The sequence below is a fragment of the Mesoplodon bidens genome (genome assembly GCF_964165515.1).
Source record: "Mesoplodon bidens genome assembly, chromosome: 14".
NCBI classification, from domain to species: domain Eukaryota; kingdom Metazoa; phylum Chordata; class Mammalia; order Artiodactyla; family Ziphiidae; genus Mesoplodon; species Mesoplodon bidens.
Genome location: NC_138170.1, coordinates 82,375,742 through 82,401,895, shown reverse-complemented (window position 1 = coordinate 82,401,895; position 26,154 = coordinate 82,375,742). Strand labels below are relative to the sequence as shown.

At 42.2% G+C, this 26,154-nt stretch overlaps 1 protein-coding gene across 1 annotated transcript in view; it reads right to left on the bottom strand.

Annotated features, from left to right (window-relative positions):
• Nucleotides 1-23,287, bottom strand: part of YWHAQ (tyrosine 3-monooxygenase/tryptophan 5-monooxygenase activation protein theta) — a 33,369-nt gene extending 10,082 nt beyond the window's left edge. Inside the window, exons 1-2 of the mRNA XM_081253670.1 lie at nucleotides 23,179-23,287; nucleotides 22,398-22,755 (exon numbers count right to left, since the gene is read on the bottom strand). Coding sequence (XP_081109796.1) covers nucleotides 22,398-22,691 — 294 coding nt within the window. The 5' untranslated portion in view covers nucleotides 22,692-22,755; nucleotides 23,179-23,287. The remainder of the gene's footprint in view (nucleotides 1-22,397; nucleotides 22,756-23,178) is intronic.
• Nucleotides 23,288-26,154: the final 2,867 nt, after the last annotated feature.

The window sequence follows — 26,154 nt, the reverse complement described above, 5'->3', positions numbered from 1 at the left end:
AACAGGAAACAAAAAATGTTCTAAGGATTTTCAATTTCCTCTCTATCAGCTTATTGAAATTCATTAAATAAAACTATTAACATGTTCAATCTCTAACTTTATGGCACATATACTAGTCACTATCTGTATATTTTTATCTGTTTAATCAGCACACGTTACCATAAAAGATTATTCATTCAACAAATATTTAAGTGTTCAATATGTGCCACGCCCTATTCTAACCGCTCTTGCATGTATTATTTACATATAAGAACCATTATGATAACTTTACAAGTGAATAAAATCACTTAGGCATCAAGAAACTTACACAAAGTCATATTATTAATTAAATGGGGCTAGAATCTGAAAATAAAGCTAGTATTCTTAGCATTACCCTATAAAATAATGGAGCATATCTATGAGAGATAAGGCTTTGGCCTTAAGTTATTTAATTAGTAAAGCAAACAAAAGAATTAATATAGGGACCTCCCTGGTGGCGCAGTGGTTGACAATCTGCCTGCCAATGCAGGGGACACGGATTCAAGCCCTGGTCCCAGAAGATCCCACATACCGCGGAGCAACTAAGCCTGTGCGCCACAACTATTGAGCCTGTGCTCTAGAGCCCGTGAGCCACAACTACTGAGCCTGTGTGCCACAACTACTGAAGCCCAGGCGCCTAGAGCCCATGCTCCGCAACAAGAGAAGCCACCGCATTGAGAAGCCTGCGCACCTCAACAAAGAACAGTCCCCGCTCACGACAACTAGAGAAAGCCTGCGCGCAGCAACGAGGACCCAACGCAGACATACATACATACATACATAAATTTATATTGAAAAAAAGAATTAATATAGTATATAGGGTAACATAAACTATTCAACAAATGGAACATTTATCTAATGGTTAAGAGCTAAATTTTTCTAACATCCCAACTTCAAGTATTATATATAGTACAAAGAACCACTGACATGTAGGAAGAATAAAGTCTCTATACAATAACTAACTCTTAATTAGGTTTTAACCCCAAGAGACCAAAATCAAAGAAAAATTCAACACTCAAGAAGGAAGTCATATTTCATCCAGAAAATTTTATTGCATTTTACAAACAGGCAGAAAGCATGGAGGAAAAAAACATTCCAAGGCACAGAGCCCATGGCATAGGAAAAGGCACAATTGCACAAACAGGTAGAAAGTCACTGAAGACAGTAAAATCTTTTTAAAACAAAAAGAAATAAGTAGAAAAAAAACTTTCCAAACTAGCAAAAGTACATTTTAAAAAGGAACCATGGGCTTCCCTGATGGCACAGTGCTTGAGAGTCCGCCTGCTGATGCAGGGGACACGGGTTCGTGCCCCGGTCCGGGAAGATCCCACATGTTGCGGAGCGGCTGGGTCCGTGAGCCATGGCCGCTGAGCCTGTGCGTCTGGAGCCTGTGCCCCGCAACGGGAGAGGCCACGACAGAGGGAGGTCCGCGTACCGCAAAAAAAAAAAAAAAAAAAAAGAAAAAAAAAGAAAGAAAAAGGAACCAAATTTCACAATTGAACCTCACTGGAATGAATGCTGGACCAAACATCTGGTTCTAGAGTCTCCATCTAGAGCAAGTTCCTTAGTTTAATTTCTTCTATAAAATAATCAAAATATTTTCTAGTTTTAATAATCTATGCTTTTTCTAGTTTTAATAATCTATGCTAATTCTAAGGTATTAAATCAAAAGAACAACCTGTTAAGCAGAGCAACTTCTAGATGAAAATGTTTCCTTAATATTTTTCATTCACAAAACTCTGTATGTCGTATGTTAAGTATTTAGCACAGTGCCTACCACAGAGTAAGATTCGTTATTTGTCAAATGAACATTAACCATGACATGGCAACATACTGAAATGGATGCAACAGCAAGAGAATTTCACATGTATTATAGGGTTTAAGATGGCACAGGGCTTTTCTTGAATTGTTTTTGTAATTCTTTATTTTTATCAAAGTAATAATGTACAATAGTTAATTAACTACCACTCTAAAATTTCTAAAAAAGGAAAAAAGAAATCTCCCCCATTGTTCTCACTGTTTCACTCCTTCAGCAAATTTTTTTTTTTTGAAAAATCATGATCTCATACTGATATATCCAGAATTCAAATTCAACCTCACAGGATTCTTCTTCCCTTACTTGTATCTTCTTTTCACACACAGTAAGACTCTGGTTTCCATTAAAATAATATGTAATACTGTCTATCACCTAAAACTCAAAAGTGAAAAATAAAGTTTCTCTCCGTTCCTTGGATCCTGAGCCAGCCAGTTCTTCCCCTCCCAAGGTAACCATCATCACCAGTTTCTTGTATGTTCTTCCAGATATTTTAAACATTTAAAATCCACGTACGTTCCCCCTCCCTCGTGTTAGCGTACTACATTCATTGTTCTACACCTTGCCTTTTCCATGTAATAATCCCTCTGAGATCATTCCATATTCATATGTTTATAACTGCCTCATGCTACAGAACACTGAACAGTATTATTTATGTATGTCCACTGTATGGGCATACCATAATTATTTAGTTTCCTCTGGTGAACATTTAAGTTGCTTCAAATCTGTTGATATTTCCAACAATGTGCCAAATGTACATTTGATCCTTGGAAGACAGATGTTTAACTGTCCTTCCTAGGGGCAATTTCAATTTACATCCCCATTAGCAATGTGTAAGTGTTCCAATTTCTCAACATCCTTCTGAACCCAAGGTATTATCATTTTTTATCTTTTCCAATTTAATAAGGAAAAACATCTTACTATGGTTTTATTTGCAGTTTTCTTTAAACAGTATGTTTATATCCTTTGCCATTTTCCCAGTGAGTTTTTTCCCTTACTGATATGTAGGGATATATGTTAATGATATTAGTCCATTTTCCAGATGTATCTCATATAACTTCATGTACTTAAAGATTCTGTCTGGGACTTCCCTGGTGGCACAGTGGTTAAGACTCCGAGCTCCCAATGCGGGGGGCCCAGGTTCGATCACTGGTCAGGGAACTAGATCCCATGTGCATGCCCACAACTAAAGATCCCGCGTGCTGCAACTAAGACCCGGCGCAGCCAAGTAAATAAGTAAATTAAATAAATAAATATTAAACAATAAAGACTCTGGCAGTAAAACTGCATTTATTAATATTTTTCTGTTACATTAAATCAGATCTAATATTACCAGCATTTCTGACAAATGTGAGAAGCACAAGTTAATGTAACTCTTCGATTTTAGCACAAACACACGAACAGAAGACTTTTTTTTTTTTTTTTTTTTTTTCTTTTTGCGGTATGCGGGCCTCTCACTGTTGTGGCCTCTCCCGCTGCGGAGCACAGGCTCCGGATGCGCAGGCCCAGCGGCCATGGCTCACGGGCCCAGATGCTCCGCGGCATATGGGATCCTCCCAGACCGGGGCACGAACCCGTATCCCCTGCATCGGCAGGCGGACTCTCAACCACTGCGCCACCAGGGAGGCCCTCGAACAGAAGACTTTTAATTGAAATACAAGTCTGAATGTGTTTTTAGGTATTGTCTACCTCACCAGATGAAATAGTAACACATATTAAATGCTACCTGAATAGCAGTGTATCAGATTAAAACACACACACACACACTCACACACACACACCCCTCTAACTCACTCTTGTATGGAGTATTTAAGAAATTTATGACTCTTCACCTTAAAATAGATGGGTTGAAACATGATTTCTGGTTGTGGCAATACAGTAAGACCAAGCAGACTTTCCCTTCTAAAAATAATCAAAATGCTAAACAGAATAGAAGAAAAAAATTACAGCAAAGCCCCAAAGGAAGGAAGGGAGATATTCAAGTGCTAGATAGGAAGAGGAAATGAAGTTAGAGCAAAAAAGTAAAAATTTACAACACAATGACGTGTAAGGGGAAAGGATCCTAGAAAAACTGTGTCTATCACTGCTGAGAAGTAGCAAGAAAACTATTTCCTGGGCTTTTGGGGGTGTGGGTGGATGTGGGTGTCATCTCCCATGAAACACTGAAACCCAAACGCATGTTCTGTGCAGGTGCTCTTCCAATTTTTATTTCATACATGATGTGTGAGTCCACGAGCTGAAAATCTGTGTAAAAGTGGGTCGAGGCTTAGTGTGCCCAGCAGAAACAAATCATCAAAACCACTTCCATAATCCAAGGCACACACACACAAGTTCCACAGGAAAAACTACACCTGAATTTTTAAAAATAACAAAACTAATCAAAGGACAGATCCACCATAATGAGGGATCAGCAGACAAACAGATGGTTAGTACCCAAGAGCTTAAAAAATGAAACACCGTGTAATAAAACACAAGTATATTAAAAATGCCTGAAAGACTCTTTTAAAGAATCCTTTAAAGATATATATTTTAATATTTATGGATTAAATGGATGATGCCCAGGACTGGCTTCAAAATAATGGGTGTGTGTGTGTTGGGGATATAAACAAAACAAAATTCACAATCGCTAGAGCAGGGTAATCGGTACATGGGGGGTTATTATAGCATTCTCTTTATTTTTGTTAAGTTTGAAAATTTTCTTGATTAAAACAACCCAAAACAGAAGTCCAGATAAAGAACAGGATACAATGAATTAAGAAAAAGTAGCTTGGAGGTGGGGGAGAGAGCTTTTAGAATTAAAAGAAAAAAAAAAAAAAGTAAAACAGGAGGTATATTTGAGGAAACGCCACAGAACACAGAACTAACATGATGAAACAAGTGTGGATCAGTCAAAAGATGCAAATAGAAAGAGATGTCTAAGATATGATGTCTAAGGTAATATGCAACAGGAATTCCAGGAGAAAAGAAAGAATGAGGAAGAGATGTTATGTAGAGAATGGCTGAGAGTCTCCCAGTTACGAATATAAATAACCTTCAAAGTGGAAAAGCACACTAAATCCCAAGCAAAATAAAATAAAAATAAATTCATACCTAGACCATCATGGCAAAATTGCAGAATGTCAAAGACAAGAAAATTCTTAAAAGCAACCAGAGAAATGACACGTTACCTATAAAGGAAGAAACAACAGTATGACTGACAGTTGATTTTTCAACAGAAAACAATCAAGTATCTTCAAAGTGAGGAGAAAAACAACTGTCAGCTAAAATTCCAAAACCAATTAAAGTACCACATAAAAGCAGGCGCAAAACAAAGACATTTCCAGACAAAGACAGAAGTTCCCACTCAGACCTTTACTGGAAGAGCCTTTTTAGAGTTGCAAAGGAAGAAGTAATGGAATAAAAGAGAAGTCACCAAGTAGAATACTTACAGCAACTACAATACTGAGTAACGGGAAAATTTCTGGTCATAATCTATGAAAACAACTCTTCCGAAACTGTAACAACACAGAAGTATTACAAGATGCTGAATAACAATACATGTGTGATACTTCATGTTTGCAGAGCATAGTATTTCAGATTATTTAAAAGGACAAAAGTTCTTTCATATTAAGTATGTGCAAAGGATTGAGTTGGCTAGTAAAGGACACGTGTTTTCCTACCCTCTTTTAGAGGATTAACTAAATTTTTAAGGATAGTTAATGTGCTCCTTTCCTCCCTTCTTTAATCCAACAAGTGTCTGCTTTTGAGACTATACTTTCTAAAAATCTGACAATTAACTATGAAAATACAATCTGCTACTAGGAGGAAATGTTTCATTAGAATAATCATGGATCTCAACTACCTCTACAGCTCACTATCCATTTTTAAGGTAACTGACAAGACGTGGGTTCATTTTAGATATTTATTGGCAGGACTTCAGCCAATTATCTACATGCTGATTACTCACAAATCTGCCCTTTACCTGGCTGGGCAATTTACTTTTGCAGCTCATACCTCAGTTTACTATTAAAAAGAGTCAATGACAATCTCTACTTCTCAGCAGCCTGATGTGAAGACTGAATGACTCAATACAAATTACTCAGAACACGGCCTGGTACACAAACCTCCATCACCATGCACCACAACACAAGTCTTTCTCTTAAGCACCAGGCAAGGTGCTCCTATTTATATTTATTGACAGCTGGATGGGCCACTGGCTCTTTAAACTTTACTCATCTAAAACATATTAAATTTGCCTTCCTAATACAATCTGCTGTTGATTCTCCTCCCCTACACAATTTTCTGTCTTGGGAAAGAAAAGCCCTCAGTTGCCCTAGTTAGAAACCTGGGTGTTATCCTAATGCTTCTTTGGCCTCACTCCCCTGGTCCCCCATATTTATAGTCACCGAAGCCTGTGGATGTAATTTTTTCCAAGTCAAGGCTTTGGAAAACTTCTCGAAGAAACAGAGTATACTTTGGGAACACACATCTCCCTGCTCTTAACTATAAACCACTGAAGGAAAAGACTTTATTTTGTCTATAATACATATATATATACATATTTGTATAGCAAATTAATAGGAATGCAAGACTTGACTCTAATCCTACAGTATGTAAAGTAAATCTACTTTACAAATAAGGATGAGTCAATCAGAAAGAACAGTGCTCAGAGGCATGGAAACAGAAAAGGGTTACAGACACTGAAGGAAAAGGATCCAATATACAGTCATAATCAGGAAGTTGCTTATATGGAGGGCCAACCCTATTCATTGTACTACATCATTTTATGGAAGGGACTTGAGCATTTGCAGATTTTGGTATCCTTGGGGACTTCTGGAATCACTCCCCCTTGGATACTAAGGGATAACTGCATAGTCTAGGGGAGTGTGAATCACAGTCAAACAACCACTGATCCATCCATGCCCTACCCTGGAGATGATGGCCATTAAACACCTGAAAAGCCATCCACTTCTCTTGTCATAATGCCACACTGACTAAGCAACTCCTGCATTATGACTTGATTCCTATGTGAGTCTACCTGCCTCCTGAGTGAGACCTTACTGGTGACGCCAACACAAGTACTTCAATCTCTGTGCTAGTTATTCCTCACTGTAAATGAAGAAACTAATATTCTCGGTTTTATGTATCAGTCACACGAGCTTGATTATTGTGGATCTATCCCCAAAAAATAGCTCAATTCTGGTGTGTTTGAGTCAAAAAAAAAGGCTAAAGGTCATACTATAAATTGCAACAAACTCACGGAGGTAATGCAACCCCTGCCACTACCCCATCCACAATCCCAACTTCTCCATAGTGTGACACGGCTAAGTATTCGTATACATTTTGAAATATGAATAGCCACTAGACCTCAATATGCCTTAAACAGGAACAAATTTATTTCCAAACCTGTTTCTATATTTATATTGCTTATTTCTACTAATTATCCCACCATCCTCCTACCTCCTAGCCACCCAGCCTCATCACAACCTTTGACTTTTTCACTCCCCATTTCCCATCCTACCACCAGTTGTTAAGCCCTACTGATTGTACCTCTGTATTAGTATTCTGATCTATCCTTTCAGTCTCATTTCTATTTCTATTACCCAGAATTAACCATATCATTTCACTTCAACTAATCCAATAACCTAACTGATCTACCAGGTTTTAGGCTTTCTTCTTTCTCTAATCCATTTTATATCCTACTACAAGATTAACCATAAATTCTGGACACGTTAATCCCCTGCTCAAAAAATCCCCATGGCTGTTAAAGAATAAATTTAAAGCCTAGCACTCATGGTCCTTCAGGATTAGACTCTAAACCTAGAGCTTTCAACTAATATAAGTGATGAAGAGGTACTGATCCCCTCAGCCATCCAGCAGCATGAAGCTGGAGAAGAAATCCATTTGCCCCAGTGTGTTACACAAATATGGTTATTCTGGGGCTTCCCTGGTGGCGCAGTGGTTGAGAGTCTGCCTGCCGATGCAGGGGACATGGGTTCGTGACCCAGTCCGGGAAGATCCCACATGCCGCGGAGCGGCTGGGCCCGTGAGCCATGGCCGCTGAGCCTGCGCGTCTGGAGCCTGTGCTCCGCAACGGGAGAGGCCACAACAGTGAGAGGCCCGCGTACCGCAAAAAAAATAAAATAAAATAAAAAAGGTTATTCTGTGTGTGCCACAAGACAAAGGGAGCTGGGAAGCACTGTCTCAACCGACTGACATCCACACTTGTTTCTACTGTTACTACTCCTGCACCGGCAGGAAGAGCATGGAGTAACAACGGTGTGCCTCCCGAATATCAGTACTTAAAGTGGCGCGCCAAGAAGCAAAACACTCATTGCTAGGTGATGGGAATACAGCAGGTATGGGGGGGGGGGCGGTTAATGAAAAAGCAAACACTGCTAGTATCTACAGCACTATTCAGAGAAGATGGTACTTGGGTCTGTGAACAGTCTTCCAACAGCGAGGCTGGATGCAGCAGTGCTGATAGTAACTAGTCATTAAGATCATCCAACTGCTGCCTCTTCTTGCTGGTTTCTATGCTCACCAAACAACCTTCTAATGCTAATTTGGTTCCTCCAGTAAATCTGCCTTCAAGCAATAAACACGGCTAGACAACGACTGCCTGACTTGTAACTCTTGTAGTTCCCCCTCAGTGTGCCAGCGAAGTGGATTTGGAGGCCCTAAATCCAAGGAGACAAACCCTAGACCATAAGTGTACACTACTGTGTTACTCATCTGGCACCCTGACAGACAGACAGACAATTCTGCCTTACCGTGATCTGAGGGACAGAAATCTGTGAAAAAGTGTTACCAAGTTCTTCACATCTCCAATTTCTATTTACTAAAATTTAAACAGCTCTGGAGCATTCATGAACGTGAACATGCCTTCCTGGGAGAAAGGGTGTAGACTAAAAACCACCTTGTACAAAAAGTGTTAAAACTTTTGAGATATGATTCTAAAAGTAACAAAAGACCTAAAATCCAACATTGCCTGAAATACATGTCAAATTAATAAAATAAAATTAATAGGAACTAATGTGACACGATGAACTGCCACCGTGGTCAGAGAAATTTAATATGGATTCCTCAGATCCAAGGGGATATATGTGCTACTGTAGTTTCAGTGAAAGTAAAATAAGCCAGAGTAGTCCATGCAATCAAGTGGTTAATTACTTCTGTGGGCAAAAAGAAATAAGGAGCTAAAACCCAGAAGATAAACAGGCAAAGGGGAAGGGGAGGAAACAGATAAAAAGAATTCAAAGTTCTCAACAAAAAGAGAAAAAGCTCTGATCTATGTCCCTGTCCCCAATTATTTCCAAACCCTTTCTCCTGGTCTAGAAGATGTCTAGCCACCACCACCCATGACCCAGGCAAAATGATCACCAATGACAGTACTATTGCTATCAACATCTACTGTGGCACGGTGGTGCCTTTTAGGGGCCCTTTTGTGAGCACAGTACACCCCCCTCTCCTCTCCTAAACAATTAGCACTTAAAAACAATAAAAATGCTCTCTTGTATAAGAATGTTCGTCCCATCTTCCAACGCAGCTACAGAGCTGTTATGACTGCAGTGGTGAAGACACGTAACAGAAAGAGTTTAGCCTCTGACAAATAATACGGTTTGTGCAAATTGCAATGTGTCAGTATTAAAGAGAATCACGGTCTTTGTCCCCTTACTTCACCCAAGGCAGCCGAGCCAAGTCCAGATATTCTTAGAGACAAAGGTAATGTCCAGTCCTTTGTCTGACCTGCTGTATCTCCACATTTTAGCAGCTAGATACTGAGTGGCCACAACCGCAAGATACGAATGTTATCCCTTCTGTTCAAAGTTCCCAACCCTCTGGCCAGGATATAAAAGTTTGGAAGGACAGTTTAATACACACACTGGCAACACTAATACCGATTTCCAAACCTGTCAAATCTGCATTAAAACCAATTACACATGAACAACCACAATTTACCAACACTTACAGATCAGTGCTACCAGAAGAACCAAGGCAAGCATCAATGTCCATACTTCCTTCCCCTTGGAGAACTTGCAATTTACTAGTATCCAGAAACTATGTTAGCCACTGCAATGTGCAAAGTAAAACATGACAAATGATAGTGAGAAAACAACAGTGTTCCCTAAAAGGAAAAGAAAACAAAACAAACAGAACAGGAAGTCAAATCTTAGTTTGGTCATAAGTAATCCAACTGGACAGACATCCTGATACCTAAAAGAAAATATGTTCAAGTAATTAAAAATAGGTCAAAATTGCCTTGCTAGCTTAGTATATGGGTCAAGTTTTGCTATATCCTAGGAAAACTACCAAAAATAGATAATAGCAAAGATACCAGTGTACTTTCAGATGAGCTTTGTTTTTTGTAAGTCTATGACAAATTGAATTAAGCCATTTCTACATTATAGAAATTACACAATTATTTGCAGACTAATTTTTCCATCTGTGGCTAACCCATGCCACATACGTTTACCTCTGCAGCTGAATTATATACAACCCTGTAGTTGAGCCTTTCGTCTACCAGACCTATTACAGAGCATAAAGAGAAGAAAATTTTAAAAGAAAGAAAAAAAAATTTATCTGCATTTGCACCTAAACTTACATGGGTTACTGATTATATTCAACTGAACTACTGGGTACAGCACAAAAAATAACCTTGAAAAATAAAGCAGTGCTTAATAGCATACAGAAGAAAAAATATAGACCAAGTCCTTATTCTTACATACCCTTACAGCTTACCAATATTGATCTGACTTAGATGCAGCCGCAAGAGGAACTCAGGACACTTGTAAACTCCAGACAATACAGAATTGGGTCTCATTACTAGACGGTGGAAAACAAAACACTATATTAATATAACAACCCATGCTTACATAGGGGAAAGAATAAGAGCAGAGCTAAGGAAGTACAGAATATAGGAGAGAACCATATAATTCCATGTGGCTGGAACACAGAGGGAAGGAGTGAGTAGTGAGAAAGGAAGCTAAAGGGAAAGGCTTGAAGGTCTTCTAAGTCCTGTTAAGGAACTTGGACTCCATCTAACAGGGTAATGGTTTCAAATTTTTTTGAAGTGTTTATTTTCTCTCCCTGCTGCCCTAAGTCTTTTTTAAGCAATACCAGTAAACAGTAAAAGAGATAAAAGGAAGCTGCTCTAGTTGAAGAGCACAGACTTATAAAGCCTTGACTCTCCCCGACTTACACACAAGAGAGAACCCAGAGAAAGATGAGATGATCTCAGAAGAATAGGGTCTATAAAGGAAGGCTTTACTATGAAAGGCAGAGGGAACAGAAAGAACACTATTCTAGAAGAGTTGAATTTGAGGTCACAGCTAACTGGCTGTGTAACTAAGTAAATCAGTATGGCTCAGCTTCCTTGCAGGTGAACACATGTCTCATCCAGCCATAACTGCACATAGGAGGGTAGAAGGAAACAGATCTGAAAGTATTAATAGGCTGTAATTTGTAACTGACTATAATAACAAGTGTAGTGGCACCTAAATTATATCTGGTAGGATAGGTGTGATTTCAACATATAGAAATGGGAGAAGGAAGGGCTTCCAACCAAGAAAAGCAGTGAGCAGAGGGACAGAAACAAAATATGCAGGGCTTTGGGTGAACAATTTGGCTAGAGCATGAAGAATGGAGCAATCACAAGTTTTCCTTAAGTGAGCTTTTATGCCAAGCCACTTGTTATTTTCCCCATAAGTTGAGAATTTCAGATCAAGCATACATGAATATTTCAACAAATGGTGCTGGGACAACTTGAGTAGCCACATGAAAAGAATGACGGTTGGGCCCCACTTCACACCACATGCAAAAATTAACTCCAAATGGACCGAAAGTCTGAATGTAAGACCTAAAATGGTAGAAGTCTTAGATAAGAGCACAGGTATAAATCTTTACAACCTTGGATTAGGTAATGGTTTCCTAAATATTACAACAAAAGCACAAGCAGCCTAAGAAAAAAAAATAAGTCATATTTCATCAAAATTAACAAATTTTGTCATTGAGCCTGGCCAATGCACTCTCCCCTACCTCCTTCCCTAATCTTTTGTTTTGTTTTGTTTTGTTTTGCGGCACGCGGGCCTCTCACTGTTGTAGCCTCTCCCGTTGCGGAGCACAGGCTCCGGACGCGCAGGCTCAGCGTCCATGGCTCACGGGCCCAGCCGCTCCGCGGCATGTGGGATCTTCCCGGACCGGGGCACGAACCCGTGTCCCCTGCATCGGCAGGCGGACTCTCAACCACTGCGCCACCAGGGAAGCCCCCTAATCTTTTGAAGTTGCTACTCTCTTGATCCCTTCTCTAATTATATGGTTCTCAGGTTTTTTTCTACTCCAAGTATCTTGGTAGATGTGGGAAAGGTCAGGAGGAAATAAAAATTTCCAGGGGACCATTGGTAGTTTGATAAAGACTCCCATCTCAATTTGTCCAGGAACATAAAGTCACCTCAATATATACCATTCCCCATTTCAAATGTCAGTCCCTCGATGTTTAAATACTGCATAATTTTTTTCAAATATATTAAAAGCTAAATTACATAAAAATTAACTTACATATAGCACAACTATATTAACGGGATAGTCAATCCTTCCAAACTCTTTTTTAAGTTTCTGACATCCTTAAGAATCAAATACCTGGTCTCTGCAATCAGTCCCCAAATAATCTAGAGTATTCTCTGATTAAAGGATGCGTAAACCCTTACTATAATCTTTCTAACCTCTTTACTAGTTCAGCAGAATCCTGAGAGAGCAACACAACCACTGAAGGTCTAGAAGTATACTGCCAAATACTTGGAAATAGTACCAGGCTGAAAGATTAGAACACTTAATATGTATTGATATATGTTTAGTTACATTTATCTAATACTATAGTTTTAAAAGAGCAAAACCTTTCTGAGCTGTGTTCAAGTCATGTCTGGCAGAATGAGCAAAATAAGAAGGAAAATGGGAGTACTAAATACTCTAGATGAGTAACAGCAGAAAGTCTGATTTAGTATCATTATGGTTTTAAAGTAGTTTCACGTACTTTCCCACTTATCTCCCACAGTCACCTTGGCACTTACAAAGAGCAATCTAAGGCTGTCCTTTAAGAATAAAGCATTTAGGGCTTCCCTGGTGGTGCAGTGGTTAAGAATCCGCCTGCCAATGCAGGGGACACGGGTTCGAGCCCTGGTCTGGAAGATCCCACATGCCGCGCAGCAGCTAAGCCCTTGCGCCACAACTACTGAGCCTGCGCTCTGGAGCCCGTGCTCCGCAACAAGAGAAGCCACCGCAATGAGAAGCCCGCACACCGCAACAAAGAGTAGCTCCCGCTCACCGCAACGAGAAAGCCCGCGTGCAGCAACAAAGACACAGCGCAGCCAAAACTAAATTTAAAAAATAATAATAATAATAAAATAAATTTTTTACAAAAGAATAAGCATTTAGATTAAATTTACAGAAGTCCTTATAGTCATGGTCTCACCACCTGCACCACTGTTTCTCCATTTCTCTAAGTAACGCCTGCAGCAAACATACACAAGAATGGTCAAAGGCAGTCAGTAAACTGAGAATATTTTACAACATGTATTCAGCACCACCCCACGCCAAATCCATCCAGAGCAAAAGGCCCAGCTGACAAAGAAATCATGGAATACTGTTCAGCTGGATAGAAAAAATGTAAATGGATAGTCAAGATCTTCGTGAAAGACGAGTTTCACTGAAATGCTTCAACCAATGATGGCTAACAACTAACCTGACTTCCTATCTTCAAGAGCTAACTTTCAAGCCTAAATGCAACCAGATCCAAAAGCCCATTATCTACATATTTCATTCATGCCACCTCTGCCTTTGGGTTGGGTACTGGGGAGTGAGACATCATATTAACCTTACTTTACCATTCTCAACATAAGGAAGCAGAAGCCATTCCAACATACTAGTTCTCAAGTTAGTTTTTCAGGAATGAACAGAGACTCTTTCTTACCCAATATCTAAAATAAACTTTTCTTTATTATCAAGTCTGTGATTTTTCTGGTCTCCAAAACTATATTCCTAGAATAATTTGGGGGGTAAAGGGACTGGGCAATGGGAAGGGAGGGGAAGGTTTTACAAATTTAATCATCACCACATGATGACCACTACTCAGAAACTGCTCAATCACACAGAATGCCCCCAGAGCAGCAATTTTCTAAATGTGTTCACAGAACTTCTACCCCTCCCCCCAACTTTCTGGATGGGGAAGGGCACAAACTCAAACCATTTTCATAATACGTATTAAGGTACTATTTGCTTTTTCACTGCCATTCTCTCATGAGTGGAGTTTTCCAAGAGCTAAAAGAGACGTGATACTACAACAGATTATAAAGCAATGCCACTTTTCTCATTCAATTTTTTTATTAAAAAAATGTTAGGGCTTCCCTGGTGGCGCAGTGGTTGAGGGTCCGCCTGCCGATGCAGGGGACGCGGGTTCGTGCCCTGGTCCGGGAAGATCCCACATGCCGCGGAGCGGCTGGGCCCGTGAGCCATGGCCGCTGAGCCTGAGCGTCCGGAGCCTGTGCTCCGCAACGGGAGAGGCCACGGCGGTGAGAGGCCCGCGTACCGCAAAAAAAAAAAAAAAAAAGTTATTATACTTACACGAAGTATCCAGAGTTGTCAATTTCAGAGACAGAAAGCAAAACGGTGGTTGCTGAGATGGGAGAATGGGGAGTTAGTGTTTGCTGGGTACAGAGTTTCAGTTAGGGAAGAAGAAAAATATCTGGAAAGGTGGTGACAATCGCACAACAGTGTGAATCTACTTAATGCCATAGACGTGCATGCTTAAAGTGGTAAATTTTACATCATGTATATTTTACTACAATTGAAAAAAAACACAAGTAATGTTAATTTCTAATGGACTTATTATTCTAAAATGGATTATAAAATCCTCAGTTTAAATTTCTAATAATGTAAATATCTACAGATATAATCTACACAACCAAAACCTTTTAGGTTCCACAGTATTTTCAAGTATGTGCAAGGGGATCCTAAGACCGAGAAGCTTGAGAACCACTGCCCCAGAGGCCGGTCAGTTCTGTAAGTCTTCCACTGCATTCTTTACCCCCATTAATCTAGTTAGCATCCACCTCCAAATGCAAACAAAAGCTATGTTGCCAAGTCCATCAGGGCCATCTCCTAGGTGGATAGGAGACATGTTCTCATATCTTGAGGTCAACAAGACATGGGTTTCAGTATTTTTTTTTTTTGCTATAGGTATTAAAGGCATTCAACCATAGCGTGTAGAATATTATACCCCTAATATACAGCAACCAACAATTACAGTGAGCACCCATATACCCACCACCCAGATCCTACCATTAACCTTTTACCAAACATCCATCCATTTCTACTAGTTCTAGTGTAAACTGAGACATCAGTACACGAATATCACTAACTAGAGTTTATTTTGTTTTGAAGCAAAAATTTACATACAATGAAATGAACAAATGTTAAGCGCATATTTGCTGAGTTTCCACAAATGCATATACATGTGTAACGCAAATCCATATCAACACAAAGAACATTACAATCACCACAGAAAGTTCTCTCCTGCCCCTTTCAGTCAGTCCCTGCCTCCATCCCCAGAGGTCACCACTCTTCTGATTTTTCACCCACAGACTACTTACTTCTGCTTGTTCTAGAATTTCATATAAATAGAATGACATTATGTACTATTTTGTGCAAAGCTTCTTACACTTAGCGTGTATTTGAAATTCATCTACATTATAGTATGCGTCAGTAGTCCATTCCTTTTTACAGCTGAATAGTACCCCACTGTATGAATATGCCTCACTTTACCCTTTTTCCTACTAATGGATTGTTTTCAGGTTTCTGCTCTTAGAACAAAGCTGCTATGGTCATTCTTGTACAGGTCTTTCCTCTTGTGTAAGTACGTAAGAGTGGAAAATTTCTAGGGGTGAAAACCCTTTAATTATGGAAAACTGCAAACATATACAAGAGAAGAGAGAGTAGTATAATGAATTCCCATTAAAGCCAGTTGCAACTGTATTAATTCACAGACACACCTGTTTCATCTATAACCCTCACCCATTATTTTGAAGTTCTAGGTATTAGCATCATTTTGTCTTTAAACACTTCAATATGCAAACAATGTTTTCGAATCTGGTCGAATTATTTATCATGAAGTATTTCAGGAACCTTCATTGTTGATTTACCCATGGATTAAGAGTTTAATTAAAGTAGAAATGGATGAACTATAGTTTTTATTCTTTTCTCATCTTTTCAAATGATCCTCTCTAACATCCCTCCTTGATACCTAGAAAGTCAATGGTACAAAGATATTTTCCGTTGTTACTCTGAAAGAACTAGTGCTAAATACAAAAATTGGTATTGATAAATATCAAAAAGGAATAAATAAACATCAATATGATCAAGCAGATTTCCCAACTGTCAAGCACCCTGAATTAACTAATCCCATGCTATGGCATCATTTTATAAGTGGAACTGTATATGAGACTCAAAAAAAAAAAAAAAAAAAAAAAAAAAAGTCTGGTAACCAGCCCTTTATGAGAACAAAGGTAGTCCTCATTACACCCAAAACGGAACAAGGAGGTAAAATTTCAACCCTTCCAGTCACTAGATTTTTGTTAACCTCAAACAACTGTTTGTGCTGGAGAGGGTAAGGGGAAATGGCCTTTCTCAACAACAGCTGATGACAGTATAAACACATAAAATCTTTTCAGAGGGCTATCTGGGGAAAAAAAAATGTGTTATCTTCTGATTGGAAATTTCATTTCCCAAAACTTAACCTAAGTAAATCCTAGCATAAAGCACGCAACAAGGATGTCCTTCCCAGTGTTGTTTATAAAAGAGAAAAATTTGTTTACAACCTAAATGTTCAGTGGGGCATAAGTATAATTATGCAACATCCAAATAAACACACAGTACAGGCTTGAAAGTCTGGAACCACATATGCCAAACTATTAATGGCAGTTATGAAGGAGAGGGGAATATTTGCTGTTCATCAATTTTTTTTGCGTTACGCGGGCCTCTCACTGTTGTGGCCTCTCCCGTTGTGGAGCACAGGCTCCGGATGCGCAGGCTCAGCGGCCATGGCTCACGGGCCCAGCCGCTCCGCGGCATGTGGGATCTTCCCGGACCGGGGCACGAACCCGTGTCCCCTGCATCGGCAGGCGGACTCTCAACCACTGCGCCACCAGGGAAGCCCTGTTCATCAATTTTAACTGCCTCTTCCTAAACAGATTTCACTATAATTTCAGTTGGATCGTTTTTCTCTGTGCCAATTTTTTTTTTTTTTTTTTTGCGGTACACGGGCCTCTCACTGTTGTGGCTTCTCCCGTTGCGGAGCACAGGCTCCGGACGCGCAGGCTCAGCGGCCATGGCTCACGGGCCCAGCCGCTCCGTGGCATGTGGGATCTTCCCGGACCGGGGCACGAACCCGTGTGCCCTGCATCGGCAGGCAGACTCCCAACCACTGCGCCACCAGGGAAGCCCCCCAAGTTTTTTTTAAAAGAAAAAAGCTCAGGGCCTTGGAGGTAAACCCTGAGGTGGAACTTTGAAAATGCAGAGCCCACTGAGTAAGTGAGTAAGTGCCAGAAAGGTGAACTGCAGAGTTAAATAGCATACACACAAGAGTGTCAAAGAAAAAAAAAATAGCTGAAGTCTAGACAAAGGGTTCTGACAAGATGCCAATATATTAATAAGAATCTAAAGGACAGGTGTGATACAATTCAATACAACTTAATACTGCTTGTTTTATTTATAACCTAACCCAGAGTTTCTCAACCTCAGTCATTACTGACATTTGGGCTGGGTAATTCTTTGTGGTGGGGGATTTTCCTATGCGTTATGTGATGCTTAGCAGCATTTAGGTTTCTACTCACAGTGTATCAGTAGCACCTCCCCACTCCCACCCCAGCCTTGACAAGCAAAAACTATCTCCAGAACGTTCCAAATGTCCCCTGGCAGGTAAATTCACCCTGGCTGAGAACCACTGATCAAACCTTATACTTCTATGCCTGTATGTACAATATTCCATTCCATTTCACTCTTCAGAAACAACTCTTAGCTTCAAGGAGCTTACACTCTAAATGCAAAAAATCCAAAAGTCAAGTTTAAAAATTTTACTGCAATATCCTGCATATAAGGAGGGCTTCAAAATTATAGACTAAGTGAGTTTTGTCCACCGCAGATCTATCCTCCCTCCCTCTGAACTTACAAACATTTATTAAACTGTACAAATTCCCCAAAACACTGTGATCTTTAGTCAGCTACTATGTTATTTAGGGCCAAATGTGTTTCATACACTTTCATCTGGAGTCACACTACCTGGGTTCAAATCCTTGCTCTACCACTCACTAGTTCTGTGATACTGACCAGGTTACTTAACTTCCTTATGCCCCCGTTTTCTCAACTTTAAAACATAAATAATACTATCAACCTAACTAATGGGAACAGAGTGAGTATATCAAGTGCTTAAAACAGTACTTAGTATATAATAGTAAATGCCCATTAAATGTCCGTTATTACCTATTATTTTAACTACAAGCCTATAAAGGCAAGAACCATCATCAGCAGTTTATAGATAAAGAAACAGAGGCTGAGAGAAACTTGCCTGTAGTCACAAAATTATAAGGTTATGGAGCAATGACCCAAAAACAGTCAGTCTTGATTCCAGAGCCCATACTTTTTCCATCACGTCAAAAAGATTACATTAAGACTCATTAACTATCAAGAACAACATATTGGTCTTACTTCAAAATAACAACTAGCACTAGACATATTTTCATTAAGAGATTAATTCAGAACACAACTAAATTCAAGCACATTATGGAATTAAGATTACAGGGCTTTTACACACCAGAGACAAATTTCAGTTTCTATATATTTTAAATGATTCTTACTTAAAAAAAAAAATCACAACATAGACCTTAACTCCTGAAACCATTTATACCTTATACTAAAGCAACCTACTGAAAACAGTCTAATAAAAAGACCATTAACACAGAAGGATAACATGGGGTTGCCTGAGACAGAGGTTATCTTGTAACTACATTCTCTAAGTGTCCTGTTCTTACTCCAAGGTCATGAACTTTGTACATGATATTTGTTCTCAGGTCCCAGAAGGGCTTTGTGGACCCCTCTGATTTCTTCAATTACCCTTACCTCACACCCCAGTTCTTAATGACTCTTAAACACCTTGTTCAAGTTTTTAACCACTGCCCGGTTGTCATACAACTTACAGTATTAACCTTTTTCACTTAAACTTTGCTATTTTCAACACTGCTTACTTAGGATCACCAATGACTTCTGCATTCCCTCTTCCTAAAGACATTTCACTGAAGTCGTTAGTTTTTCAACATTTCTTAAATGATTAAGGACATGTTCTTCTTCAACCTGGACTATAAAAAACTAGTCATTTTAGAGTTGGAAGTCAGAGCACAGGTGGAATGACTGGGACCATATAAGTCTATAGTCCCCAAGTATCAGAACTGGAACAGACTTAGAAATTTTAGCCCAACCTCTGGTTTCACAAATGACACTGAGAGACAGAGATAACTTGGTAATATCTTCCTCTTTAACTTCTCTTAGATTCTACGAAGAGTCTGGTCTTGGCTGTTTGGGTCTTGTTAATTCCTTTTGCTCTTTAGATTACATATTTGGATTTCAACGTTTTTTACTGCCTCCGCAATTCAATAACCTCTCTCAGTACAGTGATTATCAACAGGGTTGAGAGTTGTCTGCCATGTTCATTTCGAGTAAACAGTCCAAATAATTCCACCCTGAACCTACTCTATGAAATAGAAAGATGAAGCTGAGAATCTCTGCTATTCACAACCAAAATTTTGCCTAGCCCTCCACGTTACTCTCTTATTAGCCTTCTATAACAAGTCAGTGTCATCCCCTTCCTGCACACTAAATTCTCCTTCTTGTTCACCAAAGGGGGGAAAAACAGAGAGGACACCTAATTTTGGCTCATGTTCAGCAACTTTAGATTTCATTCTTCTTCCCCCATTATTTGCTAGACTCCTGATTACGTCACTAATGTGCCAAGTCCCACGTTCTTGTTCACTTGTCTATTGCTTCCTTATCCATCAGTTCAGAGTACAAGCCGGAAATTAGCACCCAAGCATGAATTCTGGATACTGCCACCTGCATCTCATTCGAAAATCTTCAGTCTTCCCACTGTCAGGCAGATGAGAAAAATTCCCTCTGACATTCTCTTATATGGTTCCTATCTTCTCTCACAGGCTTTTCTCCTGCACCAGCTCTGCACACATTCTGATCCTCGTACAGAAACCTTCTTCCATGAATAAGGCCCATCCTGTATACTTCTTCTGCTTGGAATATTGACACCCCCCCTGGGTCCCCCTCCCTCAATGCTCATTCCAAAAGCCCCTCTTTGTAAAGCTTTTCCTGAGGTTCCTGTCTCCTTTAAACTACATAGCATTTTATGCATAACCATCTTACGGGAATTATATATTATTTACATTTGGGGATTTCTCATATGCACTCCTTATTATAAATTACTGGAGGACAAAATCTACCGTTTTCAGCATTGCTCTTCCCCATGCTGCTTTAGCACAGTGCCTTGCACATGCTAAGCTCTCAAATACAGCGGCCAACTTGACAATGGGCTTTCCTCAGGACTTTTTTCGGAGGTTGGCCGTTAAGTCACAATTAGTCTTTTAAGCCATTTCACTAATAGAAATATTTTATTTATTCCTTGGTGTCTGATGAATCGACTCTTCTATTTCACTTAGTATATATGAAGAAAACAGAACAAACAAACAAACAAAACCTGTCCTAATTTCAGGGGTTCTCTCCTACTGAAATGATCTATTTGGTTTCTATTTCAAGTCACTTATCAGCTAAGCAAAGTCTCCTCTACTTATGCCATTAGAGAAACCAAAATTTATAGGAGCCACAAAATAAAACAAATATTCCCAGCTAACTCGCTAGAGAACAGGAAAAATTCTGTGGTAATTCTGAGTTGCTGCAGGGTAAGTAACACTGCAAAACAATAACAGAACAAAGAGATTGAAATATGCTGTGAGAGTGTCCCAAAGTAAAACATGCATAGAAAAAAAAGCTTCTCGTTAACATATGGAGTTCTTACAGTCTTCCTCGATGACAGAGTGGATGTTGTCAATAACCATTACCATATGCCACTGAAGTCTACCATCACTTTCAAGCTGGCAAATTTTTTGAATACAAGCAATTCAGTTCCAAAAGCCTAAGTGTCTCCTCTATGCTAGGCAGGCAGTGGAACCTAAGACATGGATGAACATAAAATCTCGCCTACATAAAGCAAATAATCTCGAAGTTTTCTCCACCTCTAAAACATGCTCTGCACTGCTTCCTTCGCCCCTTTACCAGTTATCTCCATCAGCCATGATTCCGTTCAGGTCACTTGTTATTTACACTGGAAAAATAGGTGAAAGGAAAAAACTTTCCTGCCCCACGAATCTCAAGGGCAAGGAAGCAAAGGTTGGGAGAGCAAGAGGCATTTCCCCCTCTATTCCCTCTTGAAAAATCACCAATCTAGCATGTTTGTCTTTCAAAGCCCACCTAAAACACAACATGGAACAAACACATCAAAAATCAGTAGGCCCCTTGGAAAAGTGGCACTTAAAAGAGGCAACCGCAGCGGCTATTTCATATTTTATGAGTAGAAATGACTCTTTGCAGTATTAAAACACTTTAAAATACCTCAGGATATAATGCTGGTATTGACATTTTAAAAACTTATCTTACTGATCAAAAGATCCATACAATGACGAAGCTAAAAATGCTCTCTCTCACCAATAAGCGTGAATACAGCGGTCACCCTACTCCACCCAAAGCCACCCTAGCTAAGACCGGCAGCTCAAAACCTGGAAAGCTTTCCTCGCTTACTCCACACCAGATCTGAATCCATTTCAACACCTCGGGGTTCACGTGTAGCTATGTAACAGCGAAGAAATGGTATCAAGCACCGAAATTTCCCCGGACATTTTATTCCTTTGATGTAGCTGTGCCTTTTTCACATTTACCAAACTCTCCCCCTTCCCCGCTTTTAACAAGGAAAAGCTCAACAGATACTCTTACTTGAAAAACGAGGTACCTATTCAGATTTTCGAAGTAAATTTCCATTGCTGGATGTGGGAGGAAAACCGACTTACATACGTGATCTTTATGGAAAAGGCGCCCGCCCCTTCTTTCAACGGAAGCCTGAAGCCTACGAACGGATTCAATACGTTTAAAGGGTTCCCAGATCGCCTCAGGACGCTGCAAAACGAGTGTCAGCCTTCTACAAAACGACTCTCACGTTTAAACTTATCTGGTGGAGGAGCAACGCAGCACCTAGGAAAGACATACTTACCACCGGAAAAAAAAAAAAAAAAAAAAGAAAAAGCAGCTTCTTCATCTCAAGAACTGAAATAACGCGTTACGGAAGCCAAGGCTGACCTCCTCAAGCCCCCTACGCGTCGGCAGGGCGTCAGGCAGGCCCCGGCCCCCACTTCGTGCCCGTTCCCGGGGAACTCCCCACGGAGAGCCTCACACAAAGGCGCCTCGGCGCCCGCCGCCCGGACGGTCGCGGACTCACCAGGACCGTGGTGCAGATGGACCGCAGTTCGGACTCCACTTTCTCCCGATAGTCCTTAATCAGCTGCAGCTTCTTGTCGGAGGTGTCGGTCTTCTGCTCGATGCTCGAGATGACCCTCCAGGCGGACCTGCGGCCCCCGACCACGTTCTTGTAGGCCACCGAGAGCAGGTTGCGCTCCTCGTTGGACAGCTCGGCGCCCTGCTCCGTCACGGCCTTCATGCAGGTGGCCATGTCGTCGTAGCGCTCGGCCTGCTCGGCCAGCTTGGCCTTCTGGATCAGCTCCGTCTTCTCCATGGGGCCGGGGACAGGACAGCGAGGGCGAGCACCGACCCGGATGCCGAGGAGGAGTGCGGAGGGCCTGCGGGCGGGGCGGGGTCGCGGGCAGAAGGCGGGGGCGGCGCCGTCAGACAATGCGCCCGCCGCCCCGGCAGCCCGCCCGCCCGCCCGCCGCCCCCTTTGTCTGTGTCCGCACGCGCGGCCCCGTTGAATTTCCCTCCCCCGCCCATCCTCCCCGCGGGGTGCCCGGGAGGCCCGGGGGCGCCAGCCGAAGCGGCCCGCGGCGGGGGGAGGAGGAGGAGGAGGAAGGGGAGGAGGAGGAAGGGCCGCTCCCGCGCCCGCCCGGCCCAAGATGGAAGCGGCCGTTGGCCCGCACCTTCCTTCCCGCCGGAGCCGTCCCTGAGGAGAGCGGCGTCGAGGCCAGCCGCTCCCCGGGGCTGGCCTCCCGCCGGACTCTCGGGCCCGGCCCGACCCGAGGAGGGCCGGGGGCGACCCTAGCGCTCACCTTCACGTCTCGGCGGCCGCGGCGCGAGTCCCACCACTTTGATCCGCCTTTGGCTTTAGCCGAGGACCCTCCCGTCTCAGCCTACCTCCGAGCCGGGAGGCGGGCCGCAGCGCGGCGGCCCTCGCTCCCCCCGCCCAATGGCGCGCTGAGCTGTCCCCGAGAGTCCCGCCTTCCTCCCTGCCTCTGGCCAATGAGGACTGAGCGCGCGGAAGGGGGCGAAGGGGGCGAGGCAGGAGAGGAAGCGGAGGCTAGGAGGGTGGGTCGGCTTGGGCAAGTTCGGTTGGCCGGCAGGCTGCGGCTTCGGCCACGGGGTTTCCTCCAATTAGATCCAGGGTACAAGGACGTCACTGTTGCCATGGCGATGCTGTTACCAACTCCCCTCAACCTCCCCGCCACCCCCGGTACTCGTGGGCGCGGCACGGGAGCAGGAGGCTCCCATGACCTCCCCTGCGGTGGCCGGGTCTCCTGCTGCAGCACCGTTGCTGATGGTGCATTGCATCCTGTGGGCTAATGCAGCTGCGTCTCTCGTCGGCCCTGGTGAGGTCCGGCCTGGGAGGGTGACACCATCGGCTGTTTTGTTGCACAAGCGCCTGCCTTTCCTCCACCTTCCTATTCGTGACAAAGGTTTGGAGCTCAATACACTGAACTCAGCCTTTAATGACGTTGCGATGGGGACCGCGAATTAGAAATAATCCCATCCCCATTAAAGAGGAATTAGTTCCTGGAGAAAGTGGCATAAGCATGCGTTTTACAAGATAAATTCGGTTTCGGACGGGCACCTAAAACCTGAAATTCCCTTGGAAAATACCCAAAAAAGTCCAGGCAGGTGTCTCTGGCAATGCCAGATATTATGAGTTTCTTTAAAATGGGAAATGACCTTAAGGATAATTTGGAGAAAAACACCCATTTAATCCTTCCCCCGACCCCCGAAAAAGCAACTGATTTTATATTTCTTTCTAGCCTTTCTAGGTCATGCATCTAAATACGTATTTTTTACATCATTGTCGTCTTATGCGTACACGCTTTTTTAATCTTCTGGTATATATATTTTTTAAATAAATTTATTTATTTATTTTTGGCTGCGTTGGGTCTTCGTTGCTGTGCGCGGGCTTTCTCTAGTTGCAGAGAGCAGGGGCTATTCTTCATTGCGGTGTGCGGGCTTCTCATTGCGGTGGCTTCTCTTGTGGCAGAGCACGGGCTCTAGGCTCGTGGGCTTCAGTAGTTGTGGCACACGGACTCAGTAGTTGTGGCTCACAGACTCTAGAGCGCAGGCTCAGTAATTGTGGTGCACAGGCATAGTTGCCTCGTGGCATGTGGGATCTTCCCAGACCAGGGCTCCAACCCGTGTCCCCTGCATTGACAGGCGGATTCTTAACCACTGCGCCACCAGGTAAGTCCCTTCTGATATTATTTTTGAGAGGACACTTGGAAAGCTAAACTTCTCTCCCTAGATGTTGACTTCTGACTTTCTACTCGTGAACATCCTTCTGAAATGGGAATGATCGCCCTACATGCCTTTTATTGAGGGTCGTTGCTAGCCTTTTCCTTTCTCCTTAAACTGGGCACTCCCCTCCAGCCACTCCCTTCTTTCCTGGCACTTCCCCAGTGCCTGACTCCAAATCAGGTGGCTGTCTTGGGTGTCTGGAAAGTGGCCTTTGTGCCATATGGGCTCACACTGCCATGATTCCAGTTCCAGCATGTCCAAGGGAGAATAGATCATTGAAGGCAAAGAATGACACAGCCAAGAAAGAATTTCAGATTCTAAGTGGAGCCTGGAGCAGATCTGGAGACTCTCTAGAATGGAAGATCTGAGAGCAGAGAGACGGCAGGAGAAGGTGCGGACCTTCCAGAAATCTACACTCCCTCCCAGCTGCCCCTCCCTGTCCTGACTTGTAAAGGTTGCTTTGTGCTTTGACGGACAGGAGAGGCCTGGGCTGGAAAGGGCTTGTGTCTTAATGCAGAAATGCCTTACTATGTTCCAGCGTTCTAATGGAGGGCCCTGCTGTTATTTCTGGAATCCCTGGGGCCAGGCTGTAGACACATGAGTGTTTATGGCCGTGTGGGCTGGGGTGGAGCTGGACACTAAGAAATCCCAATGGAAAGAATTTGCATGTGCAAGGACAGATAAAATGCTTTCTGTATGACCAGTGAATTTCAAGCTTACTGAAATTAGAGACAGCTCAGGCAAGAGGAGAAACCAGTGCAGGTGGGTGGGGGATGGAGACCCCTGAGCAGAACGGTCAGGGGACAGAACCTTTGTGGTAGGGAGGGAGGGTAGGGGCAAGAACACTAATTCTTTGTCAGAAAGTCTGGGCTGTACTGCCATCTCCCCAGGTGACCTTGGGCAAGTTTTTGCTGCTGCCTGTAACTCAGTCTCTATAACTTCTGCTTTCATCCAATCATCAGATATTTATGGAGCACCAACTCATATAGTTACATCTGGAATCATGGGTAAAAACTTCTCGGAAGCAATGGCACACTATGAAATTATATTTTATGAGGGACCAGAGGGATTAGTTAAATCTAAAGTCCTCGGCACCTGAAAGAACTCAGTTGGAGAAAATTAAAGCTCTGGGGACTGGGACTTCCCTGGTGGTGCAGTGGTTAAGAATCCGCCTGCCAATGCGGGGGACACGGGTTCAAGCCTTGGTCTGGGACGATCCCACATGCCGTGGAACAACTAAGCCCATGCGCCACAACTACTGAGCCTGAGCTCTAGAGCCTTCGAGCCACAACTACTGAGCCCGAGTGCCACAACTACTGAGCCCACGTGCCACAACTACTGAAGCCCAAGCGCCTAGAGCCCATGCTCCACAGCAAGAGAAGCCACAGCAATGAGAAGCTGCACAATGCAACGAAGAGTAGTCCCCGCTCGCCACAACTAGAGAAAGCTGGCATGCAGCAACGAAGACCCAACACAGCCAAAAATAAATAATAAATAAATAAATTTATTTTAAAGACTTTTAAAAAAAGCTC